At 46.5% G+C, this 27,079-nt stretch overlaps 3 protein-coding genes across 4 annotated transcripts in view; 2 read left to right on the forward strand and 1 right to left on the reverse strand.

The window, feature by feature from the left end:
* Positions 1 to 503: 503 nt before the first annotated feature.
* SYS1 (SYS1, golgi trafficking protein) overlaps positions 504 to 27,079 on the forward strand; it is a 28,853-nt gene continuing 2,277 nt past the window's right edge. Inside the window, exons 1-4 of one of the 2 annotated variants that reach the window (XM_006921853.3) lie at positions 506 to 687; positions 901 to 1,139; positions 2,608 to 2,675; positions 3,870 to 6,559. In XM_006921853.3, the coding sequence (XP_006921915.1) occupies positions 978 to 1,139; positions 2,608 to 2,675; positions 3,870 to 4,110 (471 nt within the window). In that variant the 5' untranslated portion in view covers positions 506 to 687; positions 901 to 977 and the 3' untranslated portion in view covers positions 4,111 to 6,559. Of the gene's footprint in view, positions 688 to 900; positions 1,140 to 2,607; positions 2,676 to 3,869; positions 6,560 to 27,079 lie in introns of those variants that run through there. The other variant, XM_006921854.3, reaches the window with a different exon arrangement.
* On the reverse strand, positions 9,199 to 13,637 carry TP53TG5 (TP53 target 5). The gene is made up of 4 exons (XM_025039703.1): positions 13,626 to 13,637; positions 13,270 to 13,437; positions 12,954 to 13,084; positions 9,199 to 11,322 (listed from the first exon to the last, which is right to left on the reverse strand). The coding sequence occupies exons 1-4, from the start codon at positions 13,635 to 13,637 to the stop codon at positions 10,812 to 10,814; spliced, it is 822 nt and encodes a 273-aa protein (XP_024895471.1). The 3' UTR covers positions 9,199 to 10,811.
* The window catches only part of DBNDD2 (dysbindin domain containing 2), a 4,928-nt gene continuing 4,241 nt past the window's right edge, over positions 26,393 to 27,079 (forward strand). Inside the window, exon 1 of the mRNA XM_006921852.3 lies at positions 26,393 to 26,525. The gene's annotated coding sequence lies outside the window, so the exon portion shown is untranslated. The remainder of the gene's footprint in view (positions 26,526 to 27,079) is intronic.

Raw genomic sequence — 27,079 nt, forward strand, 5'->3', positions numbered from 1 at the left:
TCTGGGGACAGGGACTGTCTCATTAGCTTCCAGTAGGTACAAAATCAATGCCGTAGTGTTGGCAACACCTTAATTCTAATCCTGACTGCCACTAACTCTATGTCTTTGAGACAGAAAGTATGTTGCTTTCCTTCCCTGACCCTTAATCATCTGAAAAACGCCAACAGTGGCAAGTTTCGAGTTATCCCAGACTTTACGAGAAAGAAAACACTGGAAATCTAGGCTGAAGATAGAGTCAACATTTATCGCCTCGTTTATTCCCAAACATCTTTGCCTCGCCCTTGACTATGCCCCTCTCTTCTCTTCTAGATGAACTTCTTTTTCTTCAAAACTCCCCTCTAGAGGGCACGCAAACTCTACCGATCCTGTGCCTCACTTCCGACCGTCGTCATTCTTTATTTTGCGCATGTGCACACTTCGCTACCCGGCGGCCGGTCCCCTCGGTTAGGTGGTTTAGCCGAAGCTTGCACCCACTGCGCCTGCGCAACCTCGGCCCCGCCCCTCCGCCGCCGTCTCCGGAAACGCTTCTTTCCTACGCAGCCGCTGCAGCAGCCGCCGTCTCTGGAGCTTTGCCTCTCTAGGCCGGTAGGGCCTCTCCTCCATGGTCCTGTCTGTCAGGACTGTTTCGGGGTCCTGTCGATGAGGCTGGGCCGCGCTCGGACTCTTTGAACCGCAAGTCGGTCACGGGTGAGTGGACCCCAAAGGAGCTTGAGTAGGGCGGGGCCCAAGCAGCTGGAACGGGCAAGATTTCCCCTCACTCTGCGAATGGGTCTGTCCGTCCCGCCCTCTCCCCAACTCCTGTAATGGGCTCTCCCCTTCGGTCCCAGTCCCTCCTCCCAGACTGGGCGGCGTTGCCATGGTGCCGGTCCAGCGGCTGAGGCCCGGCGTGTGTCCTCGCAGGTGCCGCGGCGGGCTGCAGCCCATGGCGCGGCGGCGCTGATCCAGGCCCGGGCAGTGGCCGGGTCCCGCGGGCCGGCATGGCGGGCCAGTTCCGTAGCTACGTGTGGGACCCGTTGCTGATCCTGTCGCAGATCGTCCTCATGCAGACCGTCTATTACGGCTCTCTGGGCCTGTGGCTGGCGCTGGTGGACGGGCTGGTGCGCAGCAGCCCCTCGCTGGACCAGATGTTCGAGGCAGAGGTAAGGTCCCCGGTCCGGCGCGGGTGAGATCTCGGCCTCAGCGGGTGGGCTTTGTGGTCCGACACTACGGGGCTCTAGACCTAGCTGGGTTATTACCTTCCTGAGCTTCTGCTGCCCCATCTGTAAAATGGACTGACTGGTAGCAGAGGCAGATTTAGTACAAAGGAAAGGGACTGGGTGTTATAACAAACAAGCCTGTGTTCCAGACAACCTGATACCTCTTCCTGCCACTCTGAGAAAGTGACATCACTTCTCTGAGCCTCAAGATTCTCAGGTACTAAATTGGGGAGGAGGATGGATAAAAAAGTATTCGAGGAGGAATAATGGAGACTTCCTGGATTTGAGAGTCAGACCTCCCTTTAAGTTCCACTTGCTAGCTGTGTGACCTGGGGCAGATAATGTCACCTTTCTGAATCTCTGTTTGTCTTTATGCAAAATCATGAGACCAAAAGCAGAGATATCATGGCCTGTAGTACAAGGAGCCTGTGCTTTTGATTCAGAAGGGCTAGGTATCCAGTCTAGGTTCAAACGTACTAGCTGTGGAACTTTGGGTAAGTTGCTTCATCTTTCTGAGCCTGTTTCCTCTTCTAGAAATGGGACAGAATAATCCTCAGCAAAATGTTAGGAGCCCCAGAGGGGCCTGGGAATATGAAAGTACTTTATAAAGTGTTGTGGAGGCCTGAGAGGCATTTGCATCTGAAAGGCAGCTGTGGTGTATGGTAATGAGCACTGTTCTGGGATGGAATCTTTGCTCCAGCTGCTTATTCTCTGTGCAGCCCTTGGGCAAGTTATTATTTAAAAATAGGTAACCGCAGTAACAACAACAATAACAGTAGCTTTGTGAGACTGTTGTGAGGTAATGAGATTAGGAATATCAAAGGCCTTTGTAAACTGATGTTCAGTATCTAGTAGTATCAAGTCAAAAGTGGTAGAGATTGCACACCAGCGGGTGCCCAGTAGTCCCCTCTTAGGAGCCTCTGTCCTCCCGGGAAGAGCATGTGGGAATTCTGGGCTTTGTTGAAGAGCCAGCTCATGCATTCAACCTGAAGTCTAGACCAGGGGCAGGCAAACCTTTTCATAAAGGGTGAGATAGTAAAGATTTTCTATCAAAAATAGGTGCTTGGCTCGTGGAGTCAGTTTGTCGAACCTTGTTCTAGACCTTGCTCTTGCTGTTTATTTACTGTCTCACTTTGGCTAAGTTACTTAACTTCTGTGAGGTTTTATTCTTTCTTTGTAAGATGAGGATAACAACCTTTTCCCAGCTGCTGTGAAGGGATCAGACAAGATACCGTAATGGATGATTGTAAAAGCACCTTGTTAGAAATGGGCTACTGTACTGATGAAGGGGCACATTGTCTTCTGTGCTCTGGGAGGAATGCTTGTTCCTTAAGAGGCCTGCTGGAGTCCTGGGTTCTGGACTCTGCCAAGTCACTCCTCTAGCATGTTTCCGTTTGTGATTCCTCCTCAGATCCTGGGCTTTTCCACCCCTCCAGGCCGGCTCTCCATGATGTCCTTCATCCTCAACGCCCTCACCTGGTGAGTACCACCAGTTTTGTTATTCAGCTTCTGGGATCTAAGCACTGGAACTAACTTCCTAAATTTGGACATGAGATAGGCTGGCACTTGTTCCTGGGGAATGGTGGACTGAAGTGGGTAGCAGAGGCTGATTCTGGGACCCGGCTCCATCACAGGGCTTCTTCCATTGCTGTTTGGACTTAGCAGGAAAGCTCTTATGTCACTCTGCGCATGCTGCCTGTGGGACAGCTTCTGTCTCAGATCATTTCTCTGATGTGGAATGAGGTGAGGAAAGGATTAGACCGGGTATCAGGAGAACTGGGTTCTATCTTTGGTCCCTATGCCATTGGCGAAGTTCCCTCTCTCCTCTTTGGGCCTCGGGCTCATAATCTGTACACTGTGGGATTTGACTGGGTAAAGTCTGGTCTGAGGTCACTCATGACCATTTTCTGTCTTTTGAGAGGCAGGTGAGCATAGTGATTAAGATCTCAGGCTCTGGAGGCAGTCTCACTTGGCTTTGAATCTCAGCTTTACCACTAGTCCAGGGACTATGGACAAATTAATCTGTCTAAGCCCCAGTTTTCTCATCTGTAAAATGAGGGTAATAATATTCCCCATCTCTTGGTTGTAAGGATTAAATTAGTTAATTCATGAGAGTACTTAGAGCACCGCTTTGCACATTACTACTTTTGACCTTACACTGGAGGTTCAAAACTGGTCAGCTGACTTTGACCTAAATTTGGCTCCTAGCTATGTTCTGTTTGGCTTACAGAGTTGTCAGCTCATGCATGGTGTTTGACACATTTTTCACTTAATTGAAAGTCAGAATATTTTATATGAAAAAATCCAGATTTTTAGCTTCTCTTGAAAACTGGGAAAATTGATTCTCGGACAAACTTCTAGCATGATGATATGCTCAGCTGCAAGTGGCTCTTATCCCCACTTTAGATGGAACATGTGCTTCAGGGTGCCATAATCCCCTTCAATCCCCAGGATTCCCCTGACAGCTGCCATTTGTCATCAAGCTCGTCCTTTTGTCTGTCTATCCAGCCTGACTCAGCCGGGTTGCTCTAGGCATCTAATTATGTAACCCTTTCTTCATTTTTATCTCGCTTGCTTCTGACCCCTATGCTGTCATCCTAATTGTCCCCACTCCCCAAATAACCTAAGGCCAGGACAACCCAGTGACAACTCACTGCTGTCCTCTCCCCACAGTGCCCTGGGCCTGCTGTACTTCATCCGGCGAGGGAAGCAGTGTCTGGATTTCACTGTCACTGTCCATTTCTTTCACCTCCTGGGCTGCTGGTTCTACAGCTCCCGTTTCCCCTCGGCGCTGACCTGGTGGCTGGTCCAAGCTGTGTGCATTGCACTCATGGCTGTCATCGGGGAGTACCTGTGCATGCGGACGGAGCTCAAGGAGATCCCCCTCAACTCAGCCCCTAAATCCAATGTCTAGAATTGGGTCCTTTGGACACTCTGCTGGGCAATTGCCCTCCCCGCCAACACCTTGGGCTGCTCAGACCCTCCAGATGAGGTCCAGCCCAGGTATGAGAGGAACCCTGGAAATGTGAAGTCTCTGTTGGTGTGGGTGAGATAGTGAGGCCCTGTCAAGAAGGCGAGTAGCAGTCAGGATTACAGCTGCAAGGATGGCCTCTGTCTGCCGAAGCCTTAGTATCTGGGAGGTCAGCAAGGGGACCTCTGTCAGGGTAATAACGGAATTGGAACCATGTTACTCTTGAGCCACCATACCTGTCACCAGCCCGTTATTTTAAAAGAGAAAAAAAATCAAGGATATCTGATTGGAGCAAACCACTCTTCTGGGTCATCTGTCTTACCTCCCCGGGACAGCTGTTACCTTTGCCATGTTGCTGAACCATAGCCGTTCTCTTTGGAGAAATACTCGGTGTCTGGATCCATAGCCACAGAAAAAGATGTAGGTGCAAAATTAGGCTGCTATCAGGGAGAGGACAGCATCAAGCACAAGGAAAATGCACAACTTGTGTCCTGTTACATTCATGTGTGCGTGTACACATGAACCCATGATTGATTAACTTCCGGTTTTCTGTGCTGGGTCCCTACCCTGCTGCCATCCTACAACATAGCAGGCCTTAGGACCCAGAGAAGAATCCTGGCATTGCTCCCAGTCTGACTCTGCTAATAGAGTCACTGCTTATTCTCTAGGAAAGACCAAGCACCCCAGTTCCCACTGGACCTCCGATCGAGTGATAGTTCTTTTTCCTGACTTATTTGGAAGTGGGAAAGGTATGATTGGTGCCCAGAGATAGGAAGCCCAACCTTTCAGCTTGACCTGCATTGATAGTGCTAAGGGAGATAGGAATTTGCTGCTAAGATTTTTCTTGTGGGGTAGAGTGTCCTCTGTGAGGGGCTTGTAGCTGTCTTATGTACATAAATACAGTATTTTCCACGGTTCTGCCTGTACTTACTTTGTAATACCATGGTGAGAGTCTGAGAATTCAGCACAGCCAAGCAAGGGAGCTATATGTGAAGAATTATTAGATCACCTCCTTTTCTAGATCCCAGATTATTCTTCCGTTTGGTTAAAATACTAAGTGCAGGGAACGCCTATGTCCCACCCCCTTCACCTGCAGCGTCCTCCACTCTACATGGTGAACCACCATGACTGTCAAGATTCCTTTCCCACCTGCTGGTGATTTCTGAACATGTCCAGTGCAATGCACTGGTCTAGACCCACTTCTGCATTGAAACCACTGGTGTTCCTCTTTGGGTCTTCTGGAGTCTGCCCAAGAGAGCTGTCAGTTTTCACCTTTTAGTGTTAGGGCTACACAGATGAGTTTTTTCGTCTCCCCAGGAAGCCTTTGTGGACTCCAGGCTTTCAGCTTTCCAGGGTAGGGAGGAAGGTTTAAGAGTGAACGTGCCTGGGCGGAGGCTGGGAAAGTGCTAGGGTGAGGCACCTCAGGAACTCAGCGTGCTCTGACTAAGATGGAAGGAAGCAGCCTGGTAATGGGACTCTAATCCCGGCTGCAGGGTCCAGGAGGCAGACCAGCTGAGATGACTTCCCCTAGGTCAGGGTTTCCCCCCAGACACCGCATTCCAAAGGCATGTGACTAACTTTATTTTGAGAAAGGCATCAGAACACTCATGTGCTGCCGTCTCCCTTGGTCATCTGTGGTGGTCGCTGCAGCTGTGTTGGCACACCACTTTGGGAGTTTCCTTCAAAAGCTCGTGCTGTTCTGCATATTTCCTGTGGTGACATCTTTGTCCCTTGGGTATTCATTTGATTTTTGGAAACTACCAAAAGTCAGAGGAGCCAATTAAAAAATAATAACATAGTGACTAAGTTGGACAATAGTTGGGGGTCAAAAATGTGACCTTAATGAGATTTTTTTGATGTGTAAATTAACAATAAAACCAATATCTAGAGGCTAGTTTCAGAGAGAACCGGGCAATGGCAGTGACATGTCATTTTAGTAATAAATAACATCTAGTTCTTAATAGATGTTCAGCAATGGGTTAAGTGGCTTACATCTCGCTCACTTAATCTTCACAACAACCTTCTGAAGTAGAAAATACCTGTATCTTCCAGGTGAGGGACTGTAAGGAATTTGCTCAAGGTTCCATGTTAGGAGCTGGCAGAGCCAGGATTTGGGCTCCAGTAATGACATTAATAAACTCATTCTGAAGACATTAATACTTAAGGATGTATTAGTTCTTATTGGTTAAATAGTCAATCACTTTATACTTTCACATCCTACTGTGCTGTTTTAAATATTAAGAATGTATAGTGCTTTATAAACATTACTAGCTTTCTAAGAAAAACTGATGTATAGTACATTAAATATGGTGACAGATTTCCAAGTGAATTGAGGAATGTGGGAAATGTTTTTATTTCCAGAGAATAAAGGAAAGTTCCCTCCCCCCACCCACCACTGAGTTGGTGTATCTCTTGACTATCAGTGGGTCTGAAGTCTGGACCTCCCTTCATCCCACCTGCTACCTGAACTCCAGCAGTCTGGAGAGTCCATAGGTGGTGCTCAGAATAGTTTATAACCCGGAAGGAGGATGGGAAAGGAGAAAAAGATATGTAGTTTCGAGGTTGCATTTAACCCCTAGTTCTAGGCATCCCTGTCAGATCAGAGCCAAATGGAGCCAGAATGGCAGCCAGTAGAAACCAGGGGGTGTGAAGCTCCGGGTCCCCATGAGTAATAGGGGTGCAGAGAACAAATAGGCATCCCTGGAAGTGGAATTTCTTAGACCTTAGACTCTTCAGTGACTCCTAGATCAGGGTAGCTTCCTTCTGGCAGTCCCAGAAGGCAGTCAGTGTGCAGGCCAGGAACACCTACCTGCCAGTATTTGTAGCCCAAGGACCACAGAGCCTCAGGGGCTGGGGGAGGAGGAGTGGATTCAAGGCACAAGAGAGGCTTGTGGAGAGAGAATTAAAAACCACTGTCATACTTGAGGATTTTTAAGGAAAGTAGCAAAGGGTGGTGTAACTACATTGAGATGAGGGGATAGAGGGAGCTGAGATTTTCAGTCCCTCACCTGACACTACCCGGGCATGTCAGAATTCTGGAGGTCTAATGATAGAAGGCTTTAGAGAGCCGCAGTGCAGTGCAGAGTTAAGTCCTGGAGCCCTGTTACTAGCTGTAAGACCTTAGATAAGCTACTTAACCTCCTACCTCGGTTTCCTCATTTATCAGCTAAGGAGAATAATAGTACTTGGTGAGGATTCAATGAGACGTCATGTTTAAAGCACTTTGTGCTAGGCCTGGCACATAGGAAGTGAACCATAAATCGAAGCAATTCCAGTTATTGGGCCACCACTACCCTTATTTTACAGAGGAGCCCTGTTAGATTGAGGGACAGGCTTGCCCGTGACCTAGGTACAGCTAGCAAATATTGAGCTCCTATGTGCCATGCACTGCAGAGTGATTCATATACTCAATACAGTGAGATAGCCGCCATTATTTTCCCCATTTTGAAGACAAATTGGGGCTAAGGAATAAATAACTTTCCCTGACATCACACAGCTGATAAGCTAGGCCTGTCTGCCTCCACAGCCTCACCTCATCTTTTCATGTTCCAATCATGTTTGAGTGGTACATGATCCAGACAGGGAGAGAAAGTGTCTCAGGAATCCAGACCCCATTTTAGCAAAAGGTTGTGAATGTGAACACAGGATTGTTTTTTTAACAAGCATCTAGTTCCCCTTAGTGGGCAATTAGATAGCTGCTCATAAGCGAGATACAGGGCCAGTACCTGCCTTGGGGCTTTATTATGGTGCATGGCCAGGGTGGAGGCATGGGGAAAAGGCCAAACATTTTAATATCCTACAAACTGGCTTCACCTACATCAAGCCTGATTTGCTCAAAGCCCCCTAGAATGGATATTAGTATCTCTATTTAATAAACAGATGAAATTGACTCAGAGGTCATGTGACTTATTAAAATCACTCAAATACTTTAAAGTTCCCCTCCCCCCACCAACTGTTAGGGAGCCATTTCTGGGGTGGTCTCTGATCTCTGACATCTGTTGCAGCCTCCCCCTACCCAAATCAGGATATGAGCCTGGAAGAGGAGCCTCAGATTGAAATGGTTAATAAAAGGAGGGTATAGTAGGGGAGACCCCAGTTGTGGGATTGTAGGAGGCAGGTTGCCTGAGGCCCAAGTGCCAGTGCAGGTGAGGATAAGCCTGGAAGGAGTGCACTCGGGGAGTCACTCATGTGGAGCCTGCATTTTGCTCCCCACTCTGCCCTGGCCATGTTGGATCCCAGCCTGGGCACACAGGCTCCCTCCTGTCTACTCTACTCCATGGCATTCTGGGTGGGCTGCGGGAGCTCAGCCCAGACTCCCTGTAGGGCAAAGCAGAAACTGCCAATCTTTCTGGCCCTCATTTGGGGTTCCTTGGGCAGGCTCCCATGAAGAATAGTGCGGGGGTGGGGGGTCTCCCAACAGTATTGTTTTGGTTGGGAGCGCGCTACTCTGCCCGCCTGCTGATAGCCTGCTGATAGCGCGCTTGCAGGACAGAAGTTCTCGTGACAGTGGAATAATGGAATGGAAAGTGCCTGGGAGGAAAGATCAATAGCGGTTATTTTCGAAGGTTGATGGGATTGATGACGTTCAGCGAGGGAACCGAAATGGAGACTCAGGAACTGGGCTGGGGTGTAAACTGAGCGGAAGACAGCTCTAAGTGGAGGTTACCCCGGTTGCACAAAAGTGGTGGGGGTGAGAGATTCCCGGGAAGTAGGGCAGCGGCGCTGCAAGAAGGCGGTGGAGGCAGCGGTGGCGGCAGGAAGGGAGGGAGCGCGCCACGGAGGTGCTGAGCAGTCCCGCTCCAGGGACCCCGCCCTGGCTGTCCGCACCGCCCCAAGGGAAATGCGTTCCATTTTCTGCTGGTGAGGGCTGCCGGATGCTCAGGCACGATGCTGAGCACCAGTGGGGAGGAGGGGTGCGAGCAGGAGAGTTCATGGGGAGGCCCTCCAACCCTCCCTCTCCCCCAATCTGGGGAATTGCTCTCCATCGCTGGCACCCGGGGGTGGGGCGGGGTGGGGGCTCGGCAACCCTGAATGGCTGCTTTCCCGAGGGCACCCGCTCTGCTAAGTCTTGCCTCTGGGGGAATGCAGAGGATGATAGTCTTTGTCTGGAGAAAGCCCGGGCTTTCCTCCCCGCAACTGCATGTTCAGGGCCCTATGGTTTCTACAGAGGATGACCCCGACTGGGAGGGTGAACCAAGGCTTGGAGTTGGATGATGGACGCGCCATGTCACACGGGAGCGGTAGGGGCACAGTACCAGCTTTCCGCCTGACTCGGTGCTTTCCGTGACTCAGGTGGGGCCCAGCAGTACCCATTTATTGACACCCGAGGCTGTGATAACCAGGGTGCAATGCATGTGCCTGACCGGCTGGAAGCTCCGTTGGACCTTTCTCCTTTCTTGGGAAAAGGAAATGGGAGCAGCCAGGAGACCTAGATTAGCGTTCTTGCTTCACCGCTCCCAGCGGTGTGAGCCTGGGCAAGTACCTCCCATCTCGCACCGCGGTTTCCTCCTCTCGGCTTGCAAGGCTATTGTGAGGCACCTGGCACCCAGGACACACCCGAAAAATGTTCCCTTTCTATGACTTCATAGAGTACACCACTCAGGAGGCTAGTTTGTGGAGGTGGGGAGGGGAGCAGCTTGCTGGCTTCTTTGTTCTGGGTTCTAGACTGACCTGAGGGGCTGAGGAATGGGGTGGCAGAAGCCTGAGGATGTAATGCACCCTCTCTCCCTGCCTCTGCTGAGGGCCTCCTTCCTCCAGCCTTTCCAGCCCCAGACAGACAGGCAGAGGCAGCAATAGCATTTTTCAGTGCTATATGGGAGATTTTATTTCTTTTCTTCCGAATTTTCCCATCCAACCTCCCCTTTTAGATGATAGCACGATCTCGGCCCTCTGCTGACACTCCGGCTCCCATCACACCACCTGCGAGCAGAGACCTCGGTGTTAGGAGCTAAGGATGCCCCCAGGGGGCGCTGCCGTCCAGGGAGAGGGCTTAGGGATCGCACTGCGTTGTCTGGCAGGTTGGAGATGAGAGTTTTGTGAAGGGGAAGCCTCCCTTTTGGCTGGACCCCCCAAGCCCATCACCCGCTTCCTTTCTTGGGACCTGAATTCTCTCATGGAGTGGCTGGATATATATATATGCAGCCAAGGAACTTTTATCAAGGAACTTTTTCAGAGTAAATCTTATTTGAAGCACGAATAAATAAAACAAACGGAAGAATTGATTTGGTTTGAGAGGGATGGGATGTGGCAGAGCCCTACTTGACCACTCCCCCACATTTAGAAATTCCTAAACTCGCTTACTCAGATTTCTATGAGATTCTGAGCCATAGCAGTTGTAGCCCTTCCTGAGGCCTCCAGCCAAAGAGATGACCCACCTCTGAACCCACAGCCCAAGGGTGTACCGCTCCTTCCCCAGAGCCCCCAGTTGGATCCTGAGGGACTCCAGCCTCGCCACTACTCTGCCGTGTGGCCTTGGTCAATGGTTTCCCCCTCTCTGAGCTTCCCTTTCTAGGCGTAGAGATGGGGCCTCCCAGCACTGCCAGCCACAGCCCCCAAGACTCTGGATCCGGAGCCCACTAACTCTGAGGCCCAGCTCTGGGTCTGGCTTGGGGCCCGTGACTTACCCTGGCTTGGCAGTGGCGTTGTCACACCTTGTATGGATGGCACATAGGCAGCTCAAGTGATGCAGAGCAGAAGCGGGTGCAGCAGCGCTTGATCCAGCGCAGGGTGGATGATCGGCACATCACTCGGGGCCCTGGGAGGTGGATTCGTGTGGGCAGCCCCTCATACCAGACCCACCGGTCAGCTACTTCCAGCTGCTCCATGTCCCCCGTGGGAGTTCTCTGCTGGTGGGTCTTCAGGAAGACAACCTGGGGGTCCCCAGTGGGTATTTGCCTCCCCCGGGCTCCAGGGCAAGTGGTCTGGCCATGATCCTTTGATGTCTGTGGGGCTTCAGACTCCATCTGTTCTTCTCTTTCTGGCACTGCTGCACGTGACTGCTGGGCCTTGTTCCTCACTCCCAACCACACCTTAGACTTCAATTCCTTAGGCTTCCCTATAGACCTTAACTTCTTAGAATCCAGTTTCTTCTTGGAGCACCTAGCCTTCCGGGGCTCTTTAGTATTCTGGTCCACTTTATCGCCCACAGCCTTGTTCCTGGCAAGGAGGAGAATGGCAGTCAGCAGAGCAGGACTGAAGCCTGGTCCTTTAGCTGGCCCTGAGACAGTTGCTGTGGAGCCAGCTCGGGGGAGCCTGTTAAGAAAGCTAGAGAGGACCTTAAAAGCAACTTCTCTACCACCCAGAGGCCTTGCGCCTGGGGGCAGGGGATGTGAGAGGTTGGGAAGGCGAAAAACAATGACTAGTAGGTAGGACACCTAGGAAGATAGGTGGCCTCTGTGGGCCACTAAGTTAGAGTTCCGCCTCTCTGGATTTCAGTTGATTAGATGAACTAGTCTAGTATTTTTTTTTTTTTTTTCAAATCGTGTTCCAAGGAACCTGAGGGTTCTGAGGAGTCCCCCCTCCCACCCCCAAGGAGCAGGCCACAATACCACAGTTGGGGTTTGGGGACAAATATTAGAAGAGAGGTTTTGCTGCTTTAAGAAAGTTAGGAGACTATGAGACTAGATCCTGACCTTCTTGCCTGCATTTAGGACACCAACTCAGAGAGAAGAGCCCAGGGAGTTGGAGTTATCCAGAGGTATTAAATGCCAGAAGGGACTTTCCCAAAAGGCATCTGTAATGGATTGGGTCCCCTGCAAAGTGACAGCACCGTCCTAGCTGAGTGTGTGAAGAGGGGCGAGGCCTTGGGCTCTAGGTAATGACAATACTGATGATAATAATGGCCACTGTTGATTGAATACCTACTATGTGTCAGGCCCAGGACGCTCACAACAGTCCTGCCCAGTGGGAGGCAGGCTTCTGAGACAGACAAGTTAGGGTTCAAATTCAGTTTTGCCTCTTACCATCTGTATGATTTGGGGCAGGAAATTTAACCTCTTGGAGCAGGGGTCCCCAACCCTCGGGCCACGGACCAGTACCAGTCCGTGGCCTGTAAAGAACTAGGCCATACAGCAGGAGGTGAGTGGCAGGTGAGCGAGTGAAGCTTCATCTATATTTATAGCCACTCCCTAGTGCTAGCATCACCGCCTCAGCTCCACCTCAGATCATCAGGCATTAAATTCTTATAGGAGCACTGCTCCCTGGTGCTAAAAAAGGTTGGGGACTGCTGTCTTAGAGCCTTAGTTTCCTCATCTGTAACACTGGAATAATTCTGTCTACCTAATAGAAGTGTTATGAAGAATAAGCTAAATGGGAAAATGCTTATAAAATTCTTAGATAGTACCTGGCACTTAGCAGGTGCCTAATAGATGTGAGCTTTCTTAATATTCTGATGTGACTGATAAGGAAACTGAGCCTCGCCAAGATGTCTAGTCTGCAGGTGAATCTCGGGGTTGTGTTCATTTGAGAGGGGAGGAGGCGGGCACCCCTTCTGCTCAGGGCCCTTGGTGGTGATTGGACCCATAATTGGACTATTATGACCACGGTTATGATCATGTCTCTGATATCAGGCAGGAATGGCTTTAAATCCTAGCTCTGCCACTTACCAGGTCAGATAACTGGGACAAGTTACCTCATCTCCTGAGCCTCAGCTCAGAAAAATAGGACTCAAATACCTTTCTCACAGAGCCTTTGTGAAAATTTGGATTTGTAAATTTCCTTGGCACAGTGCCTGTTCCTAGTAAAGATAGTTGAGTCCATGGTGGGGGCCGTGGGTGGGCTGAGCTCACCCAGAGGAGATGAGGAGGACCTTCGGAACTCTGAGCCTTGAATTCCAACATCTCTTGGCCAGGTTATACAGTTCTTGGTTCCGGGGGTTTGAGTTCTTGAGTAGCCTCAAGAGCGACAAGTTTTTTAATACCTGCCAGTCAAGAAACCAGAAAAACAGAAGCTTCAGCTTTTCTGGGATAGCCTCTCACTCCCCACCCCGACTTTAGCTCAGCTCAGCCTGGCGACTCCTTCTGGGTCACTCAGCCTGACAACCAGGAGCATTACTGTGTGGGTGCTCAGGCTCTCCTCAGCTGGGACCAAAATGGGGCACCTCACCATTTTAAGGCGGTTCCGCTGAATTGCTTTGCTGACAGGCTGCCGTATCTTGTCCTGTGTTTCCTCATCTTGTACCTGAGAGACAGAGAGAGAGGGAGCGCTAGCAGGAGGAATCCCCCGAGTGCCTCCATATGCCTCTCCATTTGCCTCAGCATCGCCTGACCAACCCTAGACTGGGAACTTTGTCACCTTGGTTTGGGGACAGAAATGGGGAGACCATGACCTCCCTTTGCCCTTTACTTCTCCCTTGCCCTCCACCTGTCCTGGGAATAGTTAGACTCTTTGTAAGACCCCCCTCTAGGTCCAGCCCTCAGTCCAACCTTGAAGACCACTCTATGCTTGGGCCTCTTCTTTACCGATGGACTCATGCTGGGCCTGTGAGGCCTCAAAGACAGACAGAGCAAGACCGGTACCAGGTGCTGCCTACGTCCTGTGTCCTGCCCCTCTCAGTTCAGCCAGCACTCAGGCTGGGATCAGGGTGCTTGTGCTGTAGCTCCCAGGGAGGGAAGCTGTGACATCACTGAAATGTATGACAGCAGCAGGGCTGGGTCTCCAAGGAGTATGTGTGTGGCAGGGCAGAGGATGGAGGGTGAGGAAGAAACTCCCATCTGTGGAGAAACCTAGTAGGTGCCAGGCAGAGGCATATATTGTCACTACTTCCCTGCGAGGTAGGAGGATCCTCCCATCTTTTTAAATGAAGAGGCCAAGATTCAAAGAGGTTAAATAATTTACTCAAGACCACACAGCTGGATAAGGGTCAAGCTGGAAACCCAAGGTCTGATAGTCAACTCATGAAATCAGGGGTTCCCAACTGTGCCCATCTATTTATTCATGTCACATACGTTAACCGTGCACCTGCTACACGTCAGGTGTTGTTGTAAGTGCTGGAATTAAAGGCAATTCTCACCCTCAAACAACTTACATTCTAGTGGATGTAAACAAAACAGCAGTGTACTTGTAAATGTTTAACAGTTGGCTCTCTGAAACAGTGTGTGTGTGTGTGTGTGTGTGTGTGTTTCTGATAGAAATCGGAAATAATGAAATTCTGCAATACTCTTTATTGTAAATCCCACAAAGCCAGTTGATTTTTACAATATACTTTTGAATTGTGCCTAACTTTGTATCCATAGCCAACCTATGGTTGCAATGTGAATGTTGGTATTTTACACTAACGAGTAAGAATAAAGTGAAAACTGTGCAAGAACAAAGATATTGGAATTCTACGCAGTCATCAATGACATGATCAACGTATTTGCTGTATTAGATCAGTTTTTCAAATACTGGAAGTATATTTTATAAAAAAATGTTTTGGGGAGATGAGAGTTGCTATTTACATGTAACAGCTATAGATAGGACACACATTTACCTTTAATCTGCATTGTTAACATCTCCATTACTCTCTTAAGGCTAGACCAGGGGTCGAGGAATTTCTTCTGTAGACGGCGAGATATAAATATGTTAGGCTTTGTAGGCCATAGAGTTGCAACCAGTCACCTTTGCTGCTGTAGTGTGAAAGCAGTCATGGATAGTATGTAAATAAGTGGGCATGGCTGTATTATAATAAAAATTTATTTACAAAAATAGTTGATGGGCTGGATTTGGCCCTTAGCCAATCCTTGGTCAAGATAACAATGAATCAAACCCGATTTATCATGTTTACCTATTTCTGTGGTGTAAACACTCCTACCACGGCTGACTTCAAGTTACCAATGTGATGTCACTGAATACAGAGTTGAACAGAAATGCAGAGTAGCATACCATTATATATTACATGTTTCTATTATATTTCTACAGATCTAAAGGCTCTCAGGCACGTAGGTAATAGTAAAAGGTAGAAAAATAGAAGATGATGAGTTTGAGCATTTTAACCTTTGTTTTTAATATCATTAATTTAATTAAGCTTATATGATTTAATTTTTAATGGCAGCTATGCTTAACAACCAGCCAGCAGAGTTCCTGAAAATGCAGTAGGCTTCAGTGAACCCTTATAGGTCAGTTCCAGCATACCATTGTTATGTCAGATGGAAATAAGTGTATGGAGAAAATTAAACAGGGCAGAGGGGGTAGGAGAGCAAAGGTAGAAGATTCATTGTATTAAAAAAGGTGGAGTGGGAAAGACTCACCAACAAGATGGGATCAGCAGAGACCTGAAGGAGGTGAGGGGAGAGAGCGGTGGGGACAGGAGATGAGGGCGGAGAGGGCGCTGTGGTGAAGGAAGGGCTGGGACAGACTGTGGGAGATGTTGACAACTGCTCCGAATCCTCTGCCGAGCTGGCTGCATCGGAATAACTTGAAGAGTTTGTGAAAAATGGCTTCTCTGGCACCAACCCATAGAGTCGGCCAGTCTGGTACCCAGCCACGTGTGGGGACCACTCCACACCATACCGTGTCTACCGTGCATAGAGAGTGCTTAGCTCTGCCTTTTAGCGATGGTGGACTTAGCCTGCACTAGTAGGACAGCTTCTTACATGTAAATGTTTCTTATTATTAGGGTGAAGAAGGGATGTGTGTGGCTAAAATGCTGTGGCCCAGGGAAGAAACTGAGGAGGTGACTTGGGAGGGAAGACATGGAGGGCACCCACCCCTTTCTCCCGTCTACCCCAGTATTCCTTGGTCCCTCTGCCTGCTCAGGCATCCCTCTCTTTGCCAGCACAATTTCAGCTCTCACAACTGGGCTCTATTAGACTCTGGTGGGTTGCATCAGAATCATCTACACCTGCCACTGAGCCCCTGGGCACCCAGGGCTGGGGACCCACCGTGTGCTAGGCACCAACGACAGCAACATAGGCAGAGCTTGCCTCGGGAAGCTCAAAAGTCTGGGGGACAGTAACTCTAGAATATGGGCTCCTTAAGGGTGGAGAGTTTTGTCTGTTCCATTCATCGATAAACCCCAAGATCCTAGAATAGCGCCTGGCAGATAATGGGTACCTAATAAGTATTTTTTTTGCAAAAGTGGAGTAAGTAGTATTATCTATGATAAAGGTAGTTTCTTGGGCTGTTGGAACACAAGAGGACCAGCCTGAGGAGGTCAGGGAAGTCCTCTTAGAGATGGCACTGAGGAATGGCAAAGGGGTGTGAGGTGGGCAGGGCATTCTCAAAAGAAAAAATTCTAAAAAATAGAGGTGTGAAGGGGAATTATGAACAGTTATAAGTTGCCAGAGTAGAAAGTAGGGGCCTAGGAATACCCGGTGCTGTAGGCATTACAAAAAAAAAAAAAAAACAGAAAGAAAGGAAAGAAAGAAAGGAAGTCGGGGCCAAGAGTGGCAGAGGCTGAAACTGGAGAAGTGAGCGAGCTACAGACCACTCAGGACTCGACCACCAGGCTGCTTGTCCAGAGGGTCCAGAGGGCCCCAGAAGGGCTCCTGCAGCTGAGGCAAGGCGGCTGGATTCAACGCTGGGAGCCTGGCCCGGGTGCCTCGCCATTCTGTTCTAGTCTGTCCTTGTCACCCCTCACTCTCCTCTCTCCAGAAACTGCGCCTGCTTAGGCGGTTCATCCCCTAGGAGACAGAGTTCCCCACGACCCGACCTGGTACCCCAGCAATGGCTCCCGGAGCAGTTTTTCCATATTCCATCATGTTCGGTCCTTCTATGTACATGAGGAAAACCACTAGTAGGGAGAGGGACGTATCCAGTGACGCATAGCTGGTAAGCCTCGCGGGCCAACTCCAAGGCTCTTAAGTGGAAAACCGCCACTCTTTTTTTTTCTTAGTTGTGGTAACGTACACATAACATAAACTTTACCATCTTAACCATTTTTAAGTGTGCAGTTCAGTAGTGTTAAGTACATTCACAATGTTGTGCAGCCGTCACCACCATCTGTCTCCAGAATTCTTTTCATCCTACGAAACTGAAACTCAATATCCATTAAATAACAGCTCCTGGGTTTTCCCTCCCCTAGCCCCTGGCAACCACCCTTCTACTTTCTGTCCCTATAAATTTGACTGCTCTAGGTACCTTATATAAATGAAATCATACAATATTTGTCTTTTCGTGACTTGCTTATTTCACTTAGCATAATGTCCTCAAGTTCCATCCATGTTATAGTATGTGCCAGAATTTTTTTTTTTTTTTTAGAATTCCTTTACTTTTTAAGGCTGAATAATATTCTATATATATATACCATATTTTGTTTATCCATTCATCTATTGATGGACACTTGGGTTGCTTCCATGATTTGGCTATTGTGAATAATGCCGCAATGAGCATGGGTATACAAATATCTCTTCAAGACCCTGCTTTAAATTCTTTGGGGTATATACTCACAAGTAGAATTGTTAGATCATATGATAATTCTATTTTTAATTTTGGGGGGAACCGCAAAAAATGTTTTCTACAGTGGCTACACCGTTTTACATTCTTACTAACAGTGCACGAGGTTTCCAATTTCTCTACTTCCTCACCAAAACTTATTATTTTTTGATAGCAGCCATCCTAATGGGTATGAGGTTCCACTCTTTTTATTTCCTCTCATATTTGTACTTTAGTATCTCTAAATTCGGGTTTACTGGGGTATATTTTACATACATTAAAATTCACCTTTTTTTAGTGTATGTTCCATGAGTTTTTATTTTATTTTAAATTTTAAAAAGTTAGACATTTATACAATCCATGAAGTGATCCCCCGATTACTCTAGCGCCCATCTGGCGTTTTGTGAGTTTTGACAAGGGCATACTATTATATAACCACCGCAATCGATACATAGAATGGTTTCATAATCGTCCTACATTCCCTTGTGCAAAATCTCTTTCTAGTTAACCCTCCTCCCATCCCTGGCCCTGGCAATAACTGATGTGTTTTCAATCCCTATAGCTTTGCCTTTTCTAGAACCTCATATAAATGGGATCCTACAGTATGTAGCCTTTTGAATTCTTTCACTTAACACAATGCATTTGAGATTTGCACATGTTGGGTGTATCAGTAGTTCATTTCTTTTTGTTGCTGAGTAGTATTTCATTATGTAAATACACATTGTTTATTATCTAATACAATATTATCTCCATTCTTCTATTGAGCCTATCTAGTGAGTTTCTTTTTTTTTAATTTTGTTTCTGTATTAGTTTTCTGGGGCTGCTGTAAAAAATTACAAGCTTGATGACTTTAAACTACAGAAATTTATTTTTGCACAGTATTGGAGGCTGAAAGTCCCAAAATTAAGGCGTTGGTTCCTTCTGGAAGCTCTGAGGGAAAATCTGTCTAATGCCTCTCTCCTAGCTTCTGGTGACTGCTGGCAATCCTTGGCTCGTAGACCTGTCATTCTGATATATATCTCCACCTTCTCATGGTGTCCTCCTCTGTGTATTTCTATGTTTCCACATAGTCTTCTTATAAGAATACCAGTTATTGGATTTAGTGCCCACCATAATTCAGGATGACCTCATCTTAACGAATTACATCTGCAAAGACACCATTTCCAAAAGTCACTATCTGTGGTTTTGGTAGACACAAATTTTCGGAGGACACTACTCGACCTAGTATAGTTACTTTTTTTTCAGTTTTATGATTTTTATTTGGTTTTTCTTTATATCTTCTATTTTTCCCTGACATTTTTAATTTTTCATTTATTTCAAGAATGTAATTGCTTGTTGAAGCATTTTTTAATGACTGTTTTAAAATTCTTACCAATAATTCCAACATCATGTGATCTGTTGGCATCTGTTGATTATCTTGTCCAAGTTGAGATTTTCCTTATTCTTGGTATGGTGAGTTATTTTCATTTGTAACCTGGACGTTTCAGAAATTATGGGACTCTGTTTTCATAGGCCTCTGCCGACCTGGGCCAGTGATATGGGGGCACCAACTTTACCATTAGATGGGGCTTTCCTCCTGGCCCCCACCGACACTGCCCCACAGAGGAAGGGGAGGGTTGCCTCATTACTGCTAGGCAGAGGTGGATATCTGGGCTCCGTCCTTTACACTGGGGGAAGGGAGTGGCACCTCATTATTATTGGATGGTGATGGCAGCTTAGGCTCCCCACATAGCCTCCACTGACACCACAGAAATTATGGGGAGGGTACCAGTTCCCGCTGGGCCGTGAGGAAGCCCTTGCTCCCCACTCTGCCTCCTAACACCACCTGGAGGTGACAGGGAGAGGTGCCTTGTTACCATAAGACAAAGATTAAAATCTAGGCTTTCCAGAACCCAGCCCTTTGACAAGAGGGAACAGGCTTTTTTCATGGGGTGATTTTTGTCTGCCTGTTTGGCATTTTAGGTTGCAGGCTTCTCCAGACCTTAGCAATAAGAAAACCTAGGGACTCACTGCTGTATCATGAGAGTACTGGGGTTCCTGGTTGGGCTGCCTTCTTATTGTTTGTTTTATATATAATGTCCAGCATTTTAAGCTGTACTTGGTGAGAGGGTAAGAGAAGAATGCAACTACTCCATCTTGTTCAGAACTAGAAATTCTCTTTTTATTCTATACTCCCTTTATCCCCGTAAGTCCAAGCTGGAGATGCATCTGGATATATAATCCTTTTAAGAACTTGTGGGTCACTCTGAATCTTATTCAGAGATAGATGCATCTGGATACGTAATCCTTTTAAGAACTTGTGGGTCACTCTGAATCTTATTCAGAGATACTCTATTAGACAAAAACCATGTCCACAATTTCTTTGAGATAAGCCCTTCTCTCCATTAGGCTTCTGCTGAAATGGCCAAGGGACAATACCCTTAAGCTTTCTAGAATCTGTACTGTTTGATTCACAGATCTGTGAGGCACACCTATGATTTCTTTAGAGGACTTTTATCTGAATGAATAGTATACCGAGGGGTTGCATTAAATCTTTCTGAGATGTAAATAAAAGGTTTTATAGTCACATTCTCAGTTTCATTTTTGGACCATGTTTTTTGGCAATGCCCTGGATTTGAGCTTTTTTAGGAAACCATGTCTTAATTTTACCATTGTTTGCCATTTGCAGAGGTTGAGAATTTTCTGCCATGAAGTCCTGGCTCTTTCATACTTAACAGTCCTTCCTTTTAGCTTCTCAACCTCAGCACTGTTGACATTTCGGGCAGGATCATTTTTTGATGTGGGGGGAGGTGATGGAGAGAGGGGTTGGTCTTGTGCACTGTAGGATATTTAAGTAATATCCTTGGCCTCGACTAAGAAGCCAGTAGCAACCTCTCCAGTTTTGACAATCAAAAATGTCTTCAGACATTGCTAAACATCCCCCAGGAGGCAACATTGCTATCATTTGAGAACTGCTGCTTAAGTTTCTCTCTCTCCTCTTGCATTTTCTTATAAGCAGCAAGGAGAGACCAATTTAACACCTTACTCAGTAACAGCCTTAGCTAGATCACACAGCTCAGTAGGCACATTCTCTGCTTTCCACTTTACTGCAAGCAACAGGGTTGCTAAACTTTGTGCCACAACATAACATGAATTCCTCTTCCCCAAGTTTCCAGTAGTATTTTCGTCACTTTCCCGTATGCCCTGACTGCAACTTTATCAAAGGCCTGAGGCTTCTAATAACAGCTTTTTCAAGGCTTTCACTACACTCTTCTCAAAGTCTATTGCCCCTTGCTAATGCCACTCCATATTTTAGAGTGCTGTGACAGCAGCACTCTACCCCAGTACTAAAATCTCTATATGTTATCTATTGCTGCATAGCAAATTATACCTAAATCTTACAGTTTAAAACAAGAGGTATTCATTATCGCAGAAGCTTTTGAGCATCAGAAGCCCAGGAATGCTCTAGCTGAGTGGTTCTGTCTCAGTCTCTCAGGAGGTTACAGTCAAGCTGCTGGCCAGGGCTGCATCATCTCAAGGCTCTCCTAGGGCTGGTGAACCTGTTTCCGTGCTCACTCATGAGGTTGCTGGCAGGCCTCTGTTCTTCCCTTGATGCTGGCTAGAGTCTTCAGTTCCTTGCCACGTGGGCCTCTCGTTGCGGCTGTTGACGATGTAGTAGACTGACTGCTCCCCGCAGAGTGACTGATCCAAGCAATAGAACACACACCCAAGATGGAAGCTGTGGTCCTTTCTTCTTAAATTTCAATTTTGGAATTGATGCACCATCATTTCTGCCATGTATTATGGGTCACATAGAGTAACTGTGATATGGTGTAGGAGAGGACCACATAAAGGTCTGAATAAACAGAAGGCAAGGAACATTGGGAGCCCTTTTGGTGGCTGGCTGCTGCATTTCAACTATATTCAGGATATTTTTCTAATTTCCTTTTGGACTTCATCTTTGACTCATGGTTATTTTGAAGTGGTGTGCTTTATTTCCAAATTTTGGGCTGTTTTCCAGGTATCATTCTTTTATATTTTAGTTTTTATAGTCATAAAACATATTTTGTATGATCTAAATTCTTTTAAATTTGTTGAGGTTTGTTTTAAGGCCCAGACTGTGGTGTATCTCAGTAAATGTTTTATGTGGAGTTGAAAAGAATGTTTATTTTGCTTTTGTTGGGTAAAGTGTTATGAAAATGTCAATCAAAACAAGTTAATTGATAGTGTTCAGGTTTCCTATATCCTTGCCTTTTTTTTCTGTCTAGTACTTGTTTTACTGATTACTGAGAAAGAAGCGTTGAATTCCCTAACTGTATTATAGATTTTTCTCTTTCTTATTTTAGGGCTATTGGTTTTTACTTCATGTATTTTTGTAGCTCTATTATTAGATGTATATACATTTATGATTGTTATGTCTTCTTAGTGAATTAAACCTTATATCATTAGGTAATATCCCTCTTCATCCTTGGTAATAGTCTTTCTTTCGAAGTCTACTTTTTCTGATATTAATACAGCCATTCCAATTCGTTTTGATTAGTGTTTGTATGGTATATCTTATTCAATTCATTTAATCTTAACTCATATGTTTCTTTATAGATAAATTTGGTTTCTTCTAGATAGCATATTATTGGCTCTTGCTTTCCCCTTCCCCATATACTAATCTGTATTTTAATTGGTCGTTAATACAGTTGGATTAAAATCTTCCATCTTACTATTTGTTTTCTATTTTTTTTCTTCTTTTTCTTCCTTACTTTGGATTAATTGATTATATTTTGTCAGGGAAAAGCCTTAACCTCATGATACCAAAAGTAGACAATGAGACTTACTGTATCCAATCAAGATTATTACTCGTAGCACATCAGACAGTATGAACATCAACATAATTTTGTGTTGATTCCCTTAGCCCTAAATCCAACAAGTGATACATTGGTCCCAGATGCACAGTGGGTTTGCATTGTGGCTGAAAAACCCAGGCCCAGCAATTTTATAGCAAGCAGTAAGCAAGTCTGCCTCTATTCGAGAAAAATCTGATCTCATCTCTCAAAATTACCAGCTGTATTCACAATGCTGAGCAAGGACCCAGGTGAAAGAGAAGTCTCGGAACCTTGTAATCTTGACATACTCAACAAATCATGCTGGACACAAAGAAGCCCAGGGGAATGCCTCCCAATATTTTTATGATTCCATTTTATCTCTATATTGGCTTGTTATTTATACTTCTTTTAAAAATTTAGTAGTTACCCTTGCATTTACAATATATATCTTTAATAAATCACAGTATATCTGAATAATATTATATTACTTCATATATAGCATAAGGACCCTTTAACAGTATATTTCCAATTCCTTATCCCATTATTTTTACTATTGTCATTGTCATACATTAAAAACAGGAAAATGTCTTATATTTACCTTTATTCCATCCACTTCCAGAGATCTTCATTTCCGAAGAGCCAGGTTTCTTTTTGGTATCATATTTTTTCTGCCTCTAGAACTTCGTTTACCATTTCTTTTTTATATTTTTTATTTTTTAATTACAATTGACATTCAATATTATTTTATATTAGTTTTAGGTGTACAGCATAGTAGTTAGACATTTATAATTTATGAAGTGATCGCCCAGTTAGTACTTACCTTTACCATTTCTTGTAGTGCTGATCTGCTCTTAATTAATTTTGTGTTTTTGTTCATCTGAACAAAGTGTTTATATCTATTCTTGTTTGAAAGATATTTTTGCTGGGTATAGAATTCTGGCTTGACAATTTTTTTCTTTCAGGATTTTAAAGATATCATTATATTGTCTTCCGATTTCTGATCACATACCGTCTCTGATGAGAAGTCTGCTGTAATTCTGATCTTTGTTCCTCTGTATGTAGTATATCTTTTTCCTCTAGATGCCTTCATAATTTTTTCTTTGTCTTTGGCTTTCAACAGTTTGAATATGATAGATCATATTGTGTGTGTGTGTGTATTGATAGTCAATCTTTTGAAATCTGTTTTTTGGTTGTGTGATTCTTTCATTATTTTTGGAAAATTATTGGCCATTATTTTTACAAATTGCATGTGTGTGCATGTGTATTTCTATCTGTATCTCTTCTCCTTCCAAGATTCAGATTACACACACGCTAGCTCTTGGATGTTCTGGGGTTTTTTTTGGTTTTATTTCTCTTTTTCTATTTCAGTTTGGATAGTGTCTCGACCTATTTTCAAGTTCCTTGATGCTTTCCTCAGCTGTGTTCAGTTTACTGATGGGCCTGTGAAAGGCATTCTTCACCTTCGTTACACATTTTTTAAAAAATTTTAAATTTCTGGCATCATCCATATGCCTCTTTTTTATAGTCTCCATCTCCCTGCTAAAATTCCCCTTCTGTTTATGTATGTTGTCCATATTTTCCAACAGAGTCTTTCACATATTGTTATAGTGGTTTTAAATTCTGTGTCAGATTAACTCCAGAGAGTTATCTTGAGAGGGTCTTGAGTCTGGTTCTGTTGATTACTTTGTCTTTTGACAATAGGGCTTTTGTTTTTTGTTTTTGTAAAATTGCTTTTTGTGTATGTGTTATGATTTTTGATTGATTTCTGGACATGTGTAGAGGCCAGTATTACGTAAGCCTAGAAATTGTCGTATCTCTTCCTAGGCCATTAGTGTGGAGGATTGACGCCATCTTGTCGGGAGTCGAATGAAGTTTGGGTTTTGTTGTTTCTAAGATTACTTTTAGTGTTGGTGACTCCCACAGGTGCTCTACTCTCACTCTAAACACACTGGGCTTTTAGCAATTCAATAAAAACCGTAGCTGAACACTTCTCACTTGCTTGCATGGAGACTCCGTCGTCTTCCTACTTCACAAGTGTGCCAGTGCCTGCATCCCATTTGTTCTGGGATGCTCCTGTCTTTCTTTGGAATTCAGGTTTATTGGCTGCTCTGCAACCCCAGTTTTCCTGTGGATTAGACAAGTAATAATTTTATAGATTATTTAACAATTTTAAAAATTATTAGTATGGTAATGATGCTTTTCCCAGCTTTCTGTGTCTTTGATGGAAGCCAGGAGTCTAAGCCATCTACTTTTTCACTGCTCTTTTGACTTCTTTTGCCATCCATTCCTGGGTCCGCTGCCTGGGTCTTTCTCTTGGCTGACACCCTTCCAGCATAGCCCCTTGAATTATTTCTAGCTTGGATGCTTTTCCTCTTTCCACCCTTTCATCTGGCAAATATCTGGCAAAGAGAAGGGACCTAGAGGTTCCTGATCTGTCACCATCTTGGAGACAACTCAGAATAATCCATGGGGTCCTGTTCCCAGGGTAAGCCTGAAAACGGGAGGAGGTAACTTTGAGAGCTAAACTCTCATCTACTGTACTCCTGGCTTGGCCTCATTCCTCTGTTCTAGGAAATGGGACCAAGTATCTGCTCTATCCATTAATGAAGAATAGGAATCAAACTGATCAAACAGTAGTTGGAAGATAAAAACTGAAACAGGATAAAAGGGGAATAGGCTTTTGGGAGTAGTGATTACAAACATAGTCTCTGGAGGCAGCCTACCTGGGTTCGAATTCCAACTGCATCACTCACTGTGTGGCCTTGGACAGGTTCCTTTATCTCTCTGCATCTTAATTTCTGTATCTGTAAGATGGAAATAATAGTACTTACCTTACAGAATTGTTAAGAGGATTAAAAGAGTTAATATATGCAAAGCACTTATCAGAGTGGCAGGTATATAATAAGCTCTGTAGAGGTATTACCTATTAGGGAGTAGTTCCTATAATTGCAGAAATTCATGGAAGAAAGCAGTTTCTCCATTTCTCAGAACCCATTCCGATCAAAACAACTAATGTTTATTGAGCTTCCCCAAAGTGTCCAGTCCTGTACTAAGCATTTTATATGAATTATATCATAAGAGGTAAGGATTAATTATTTCTAATAGGAAAGGAAATCCGGGATCAGTAGAATTGTTTACACAGCTGGCTAGATGCAGAGCTAGGTTTACAACCCAAGAAGGTCTGACTACTATGCCTGTGCTCTCAACCACTGCACTTGTTGCTTCCCACAAACTGGTTTCCTTGCTTGTAAAATAATGGGAAAGCTGCTTGCTGTATTTCTCTCACAGAGTTGTTTTGAGATCCCAACAACCAATGGAGGAGGCAGTGCTTTAAGTATTTGTACAGAGTGCTGGTCCCCTGACAGGGAAACCTGAACGTGTTATGACTTTTCTCGCCACCGTCCCTATGCACATGCCCCTCTCCCCTTTCTCTGCTTGTGAACTCATCATTTTCTCAAGACTCAGCTCAGATGTCAGGCCTAGATTTTATTCTAACAATGGAGGGATTTAAGCAGGGAGTGGCACATCAGACTTGCATTCTGAAATGACGGCTGACTGCTGGGTGCCAAATGGAGTGTAGCAGGGCCAGAGTGAGTACAGGGAAACCAGATAGGAGGCTGCTGAAGGAGCCAAGGGAGAGGTGGTGGTGCGGATGGAGAATGGTGGATGGGAAGGATGTTTAATGGGGGCAGCGAAGGACAGGGAGGTGCCAAGGATGAGCCCTAGTTCTTGGTTTGCTCGAGGATGTTCGTTGAATGAATGACTGAGGACTCCACGGCCGAAGCATCTTCAACAGACACCTCTTCCCCACCCCCGTTCCTCCTACCCCTCTCCGGCAGCTTCTGGAGCTACGAACAGGAGGATAGGTCAAAGGGAGAAGGAAGAGAATGGGCACAGTCTCTCGGACCGGGAGATACTAGATCGGACACTTCTGGCACTGGTCTGAGCCAGGAGGCTCTGCGATGGGACAAGCGTCTCCCCTGTCCACCTGCAGTTTGCGCCTCTCCCCTCCACCCACGCCAGCCCGGGCATGCAGCGCCCCTCTTAGCACCCTGCAGGAGTTGGCTTCTCGCCGGCGTCTAGGGGTGCGGCGCAGCGGCCCACCCCTCCAGCCCTGACCCGCCCCGTCCTGGCGCCCACCCCGCCCAGTGCTCTGGAAATGCTGGGTGGCGGCTCAGTCCAGTCCGGGAGCCAGGAACCAGGGGCTGCCGGGTGAGTCCCAGGGTCAAGGGGTCCTGCACCTGCAGTGCACTTGCCCTGACGGGCGGCACGGGGTCGTGCCCTACTCCTCCCGCGGGTCCTCGGCCTCTCTTCCCCGAGTGCGCCCCCTCGAGATGTGCACTTATCAGCTTGAGAATGTGGCCGAGGGTGTCGGGGTGCGGGTGCGTGCTCGCCGCGTCGGGGCTGTCCCAGAGACCCGGAGCAGCAAGTGTGCGTGGGCGGGGAGTCCGCGCGTGTCCCCGCGGCGGGTCTGCGCAGGCTAGCGGGGCGCGGCTAGTGGAGCGGAGCGTGCGGAACCGAGCGCACCGGCAGCGGCGGGCGGAGCGTGGAGGAGGCCGGCTGGGCTCTGCGTGGAAGGATGCAGGCCCGCAAGTTTTCGGCCGCCCTGGAAGTACGAGCGGTCGCGCCCGAGGGGGCTCCCCGCGGCCGCCGGGCTAGAGGCGAGCGCGTGTGCCCGCCGCCGCCCCTCCCCCACTTCCGCCTCCCGCCTCTTCCTCGTTCCCGGCTCCAAGGGCCCGTGCGTCCCGGGGGACACCCGGCGGCGC

This window comes from Pteropus alecto, unplaced genomic scaffold (assembly GCF_000325575.1).
Source record: "Pteropus alecto unplaced genomic scaffold, ASM32557v1 scaffold45, whole genome shotgun sequence".
NCBI classification, from domain to species: Eukaryota; Metazoa; Chordata; class Mammalia; order Chiroptera; family Pteropodidae; genus Pteropus; species Pteropus alecto.

What these genes read in the sequence shown, in the direction of transcription:
- TP53TG5 (XM_025039703.1), bottom strand. An exon ending in AGCGGAACCGCCTTAAAATG is followed by an intron (nt 13,085 to 13,269) that starts GTGAGGTGCCCC and finishes CTTGACTGGCAG; the next exon opens with GTATTAAAAAACTTGTCGCT. An exon ending in GTCCTCCTCATCTCCTCTGG is followed by an intron (nt 11,323 to 12,953) that starts GTGAGCTCAGCC and finishes CCTCCTTGCCAG; the next exon opens with GAACAAGGCTGTGGGCGATA.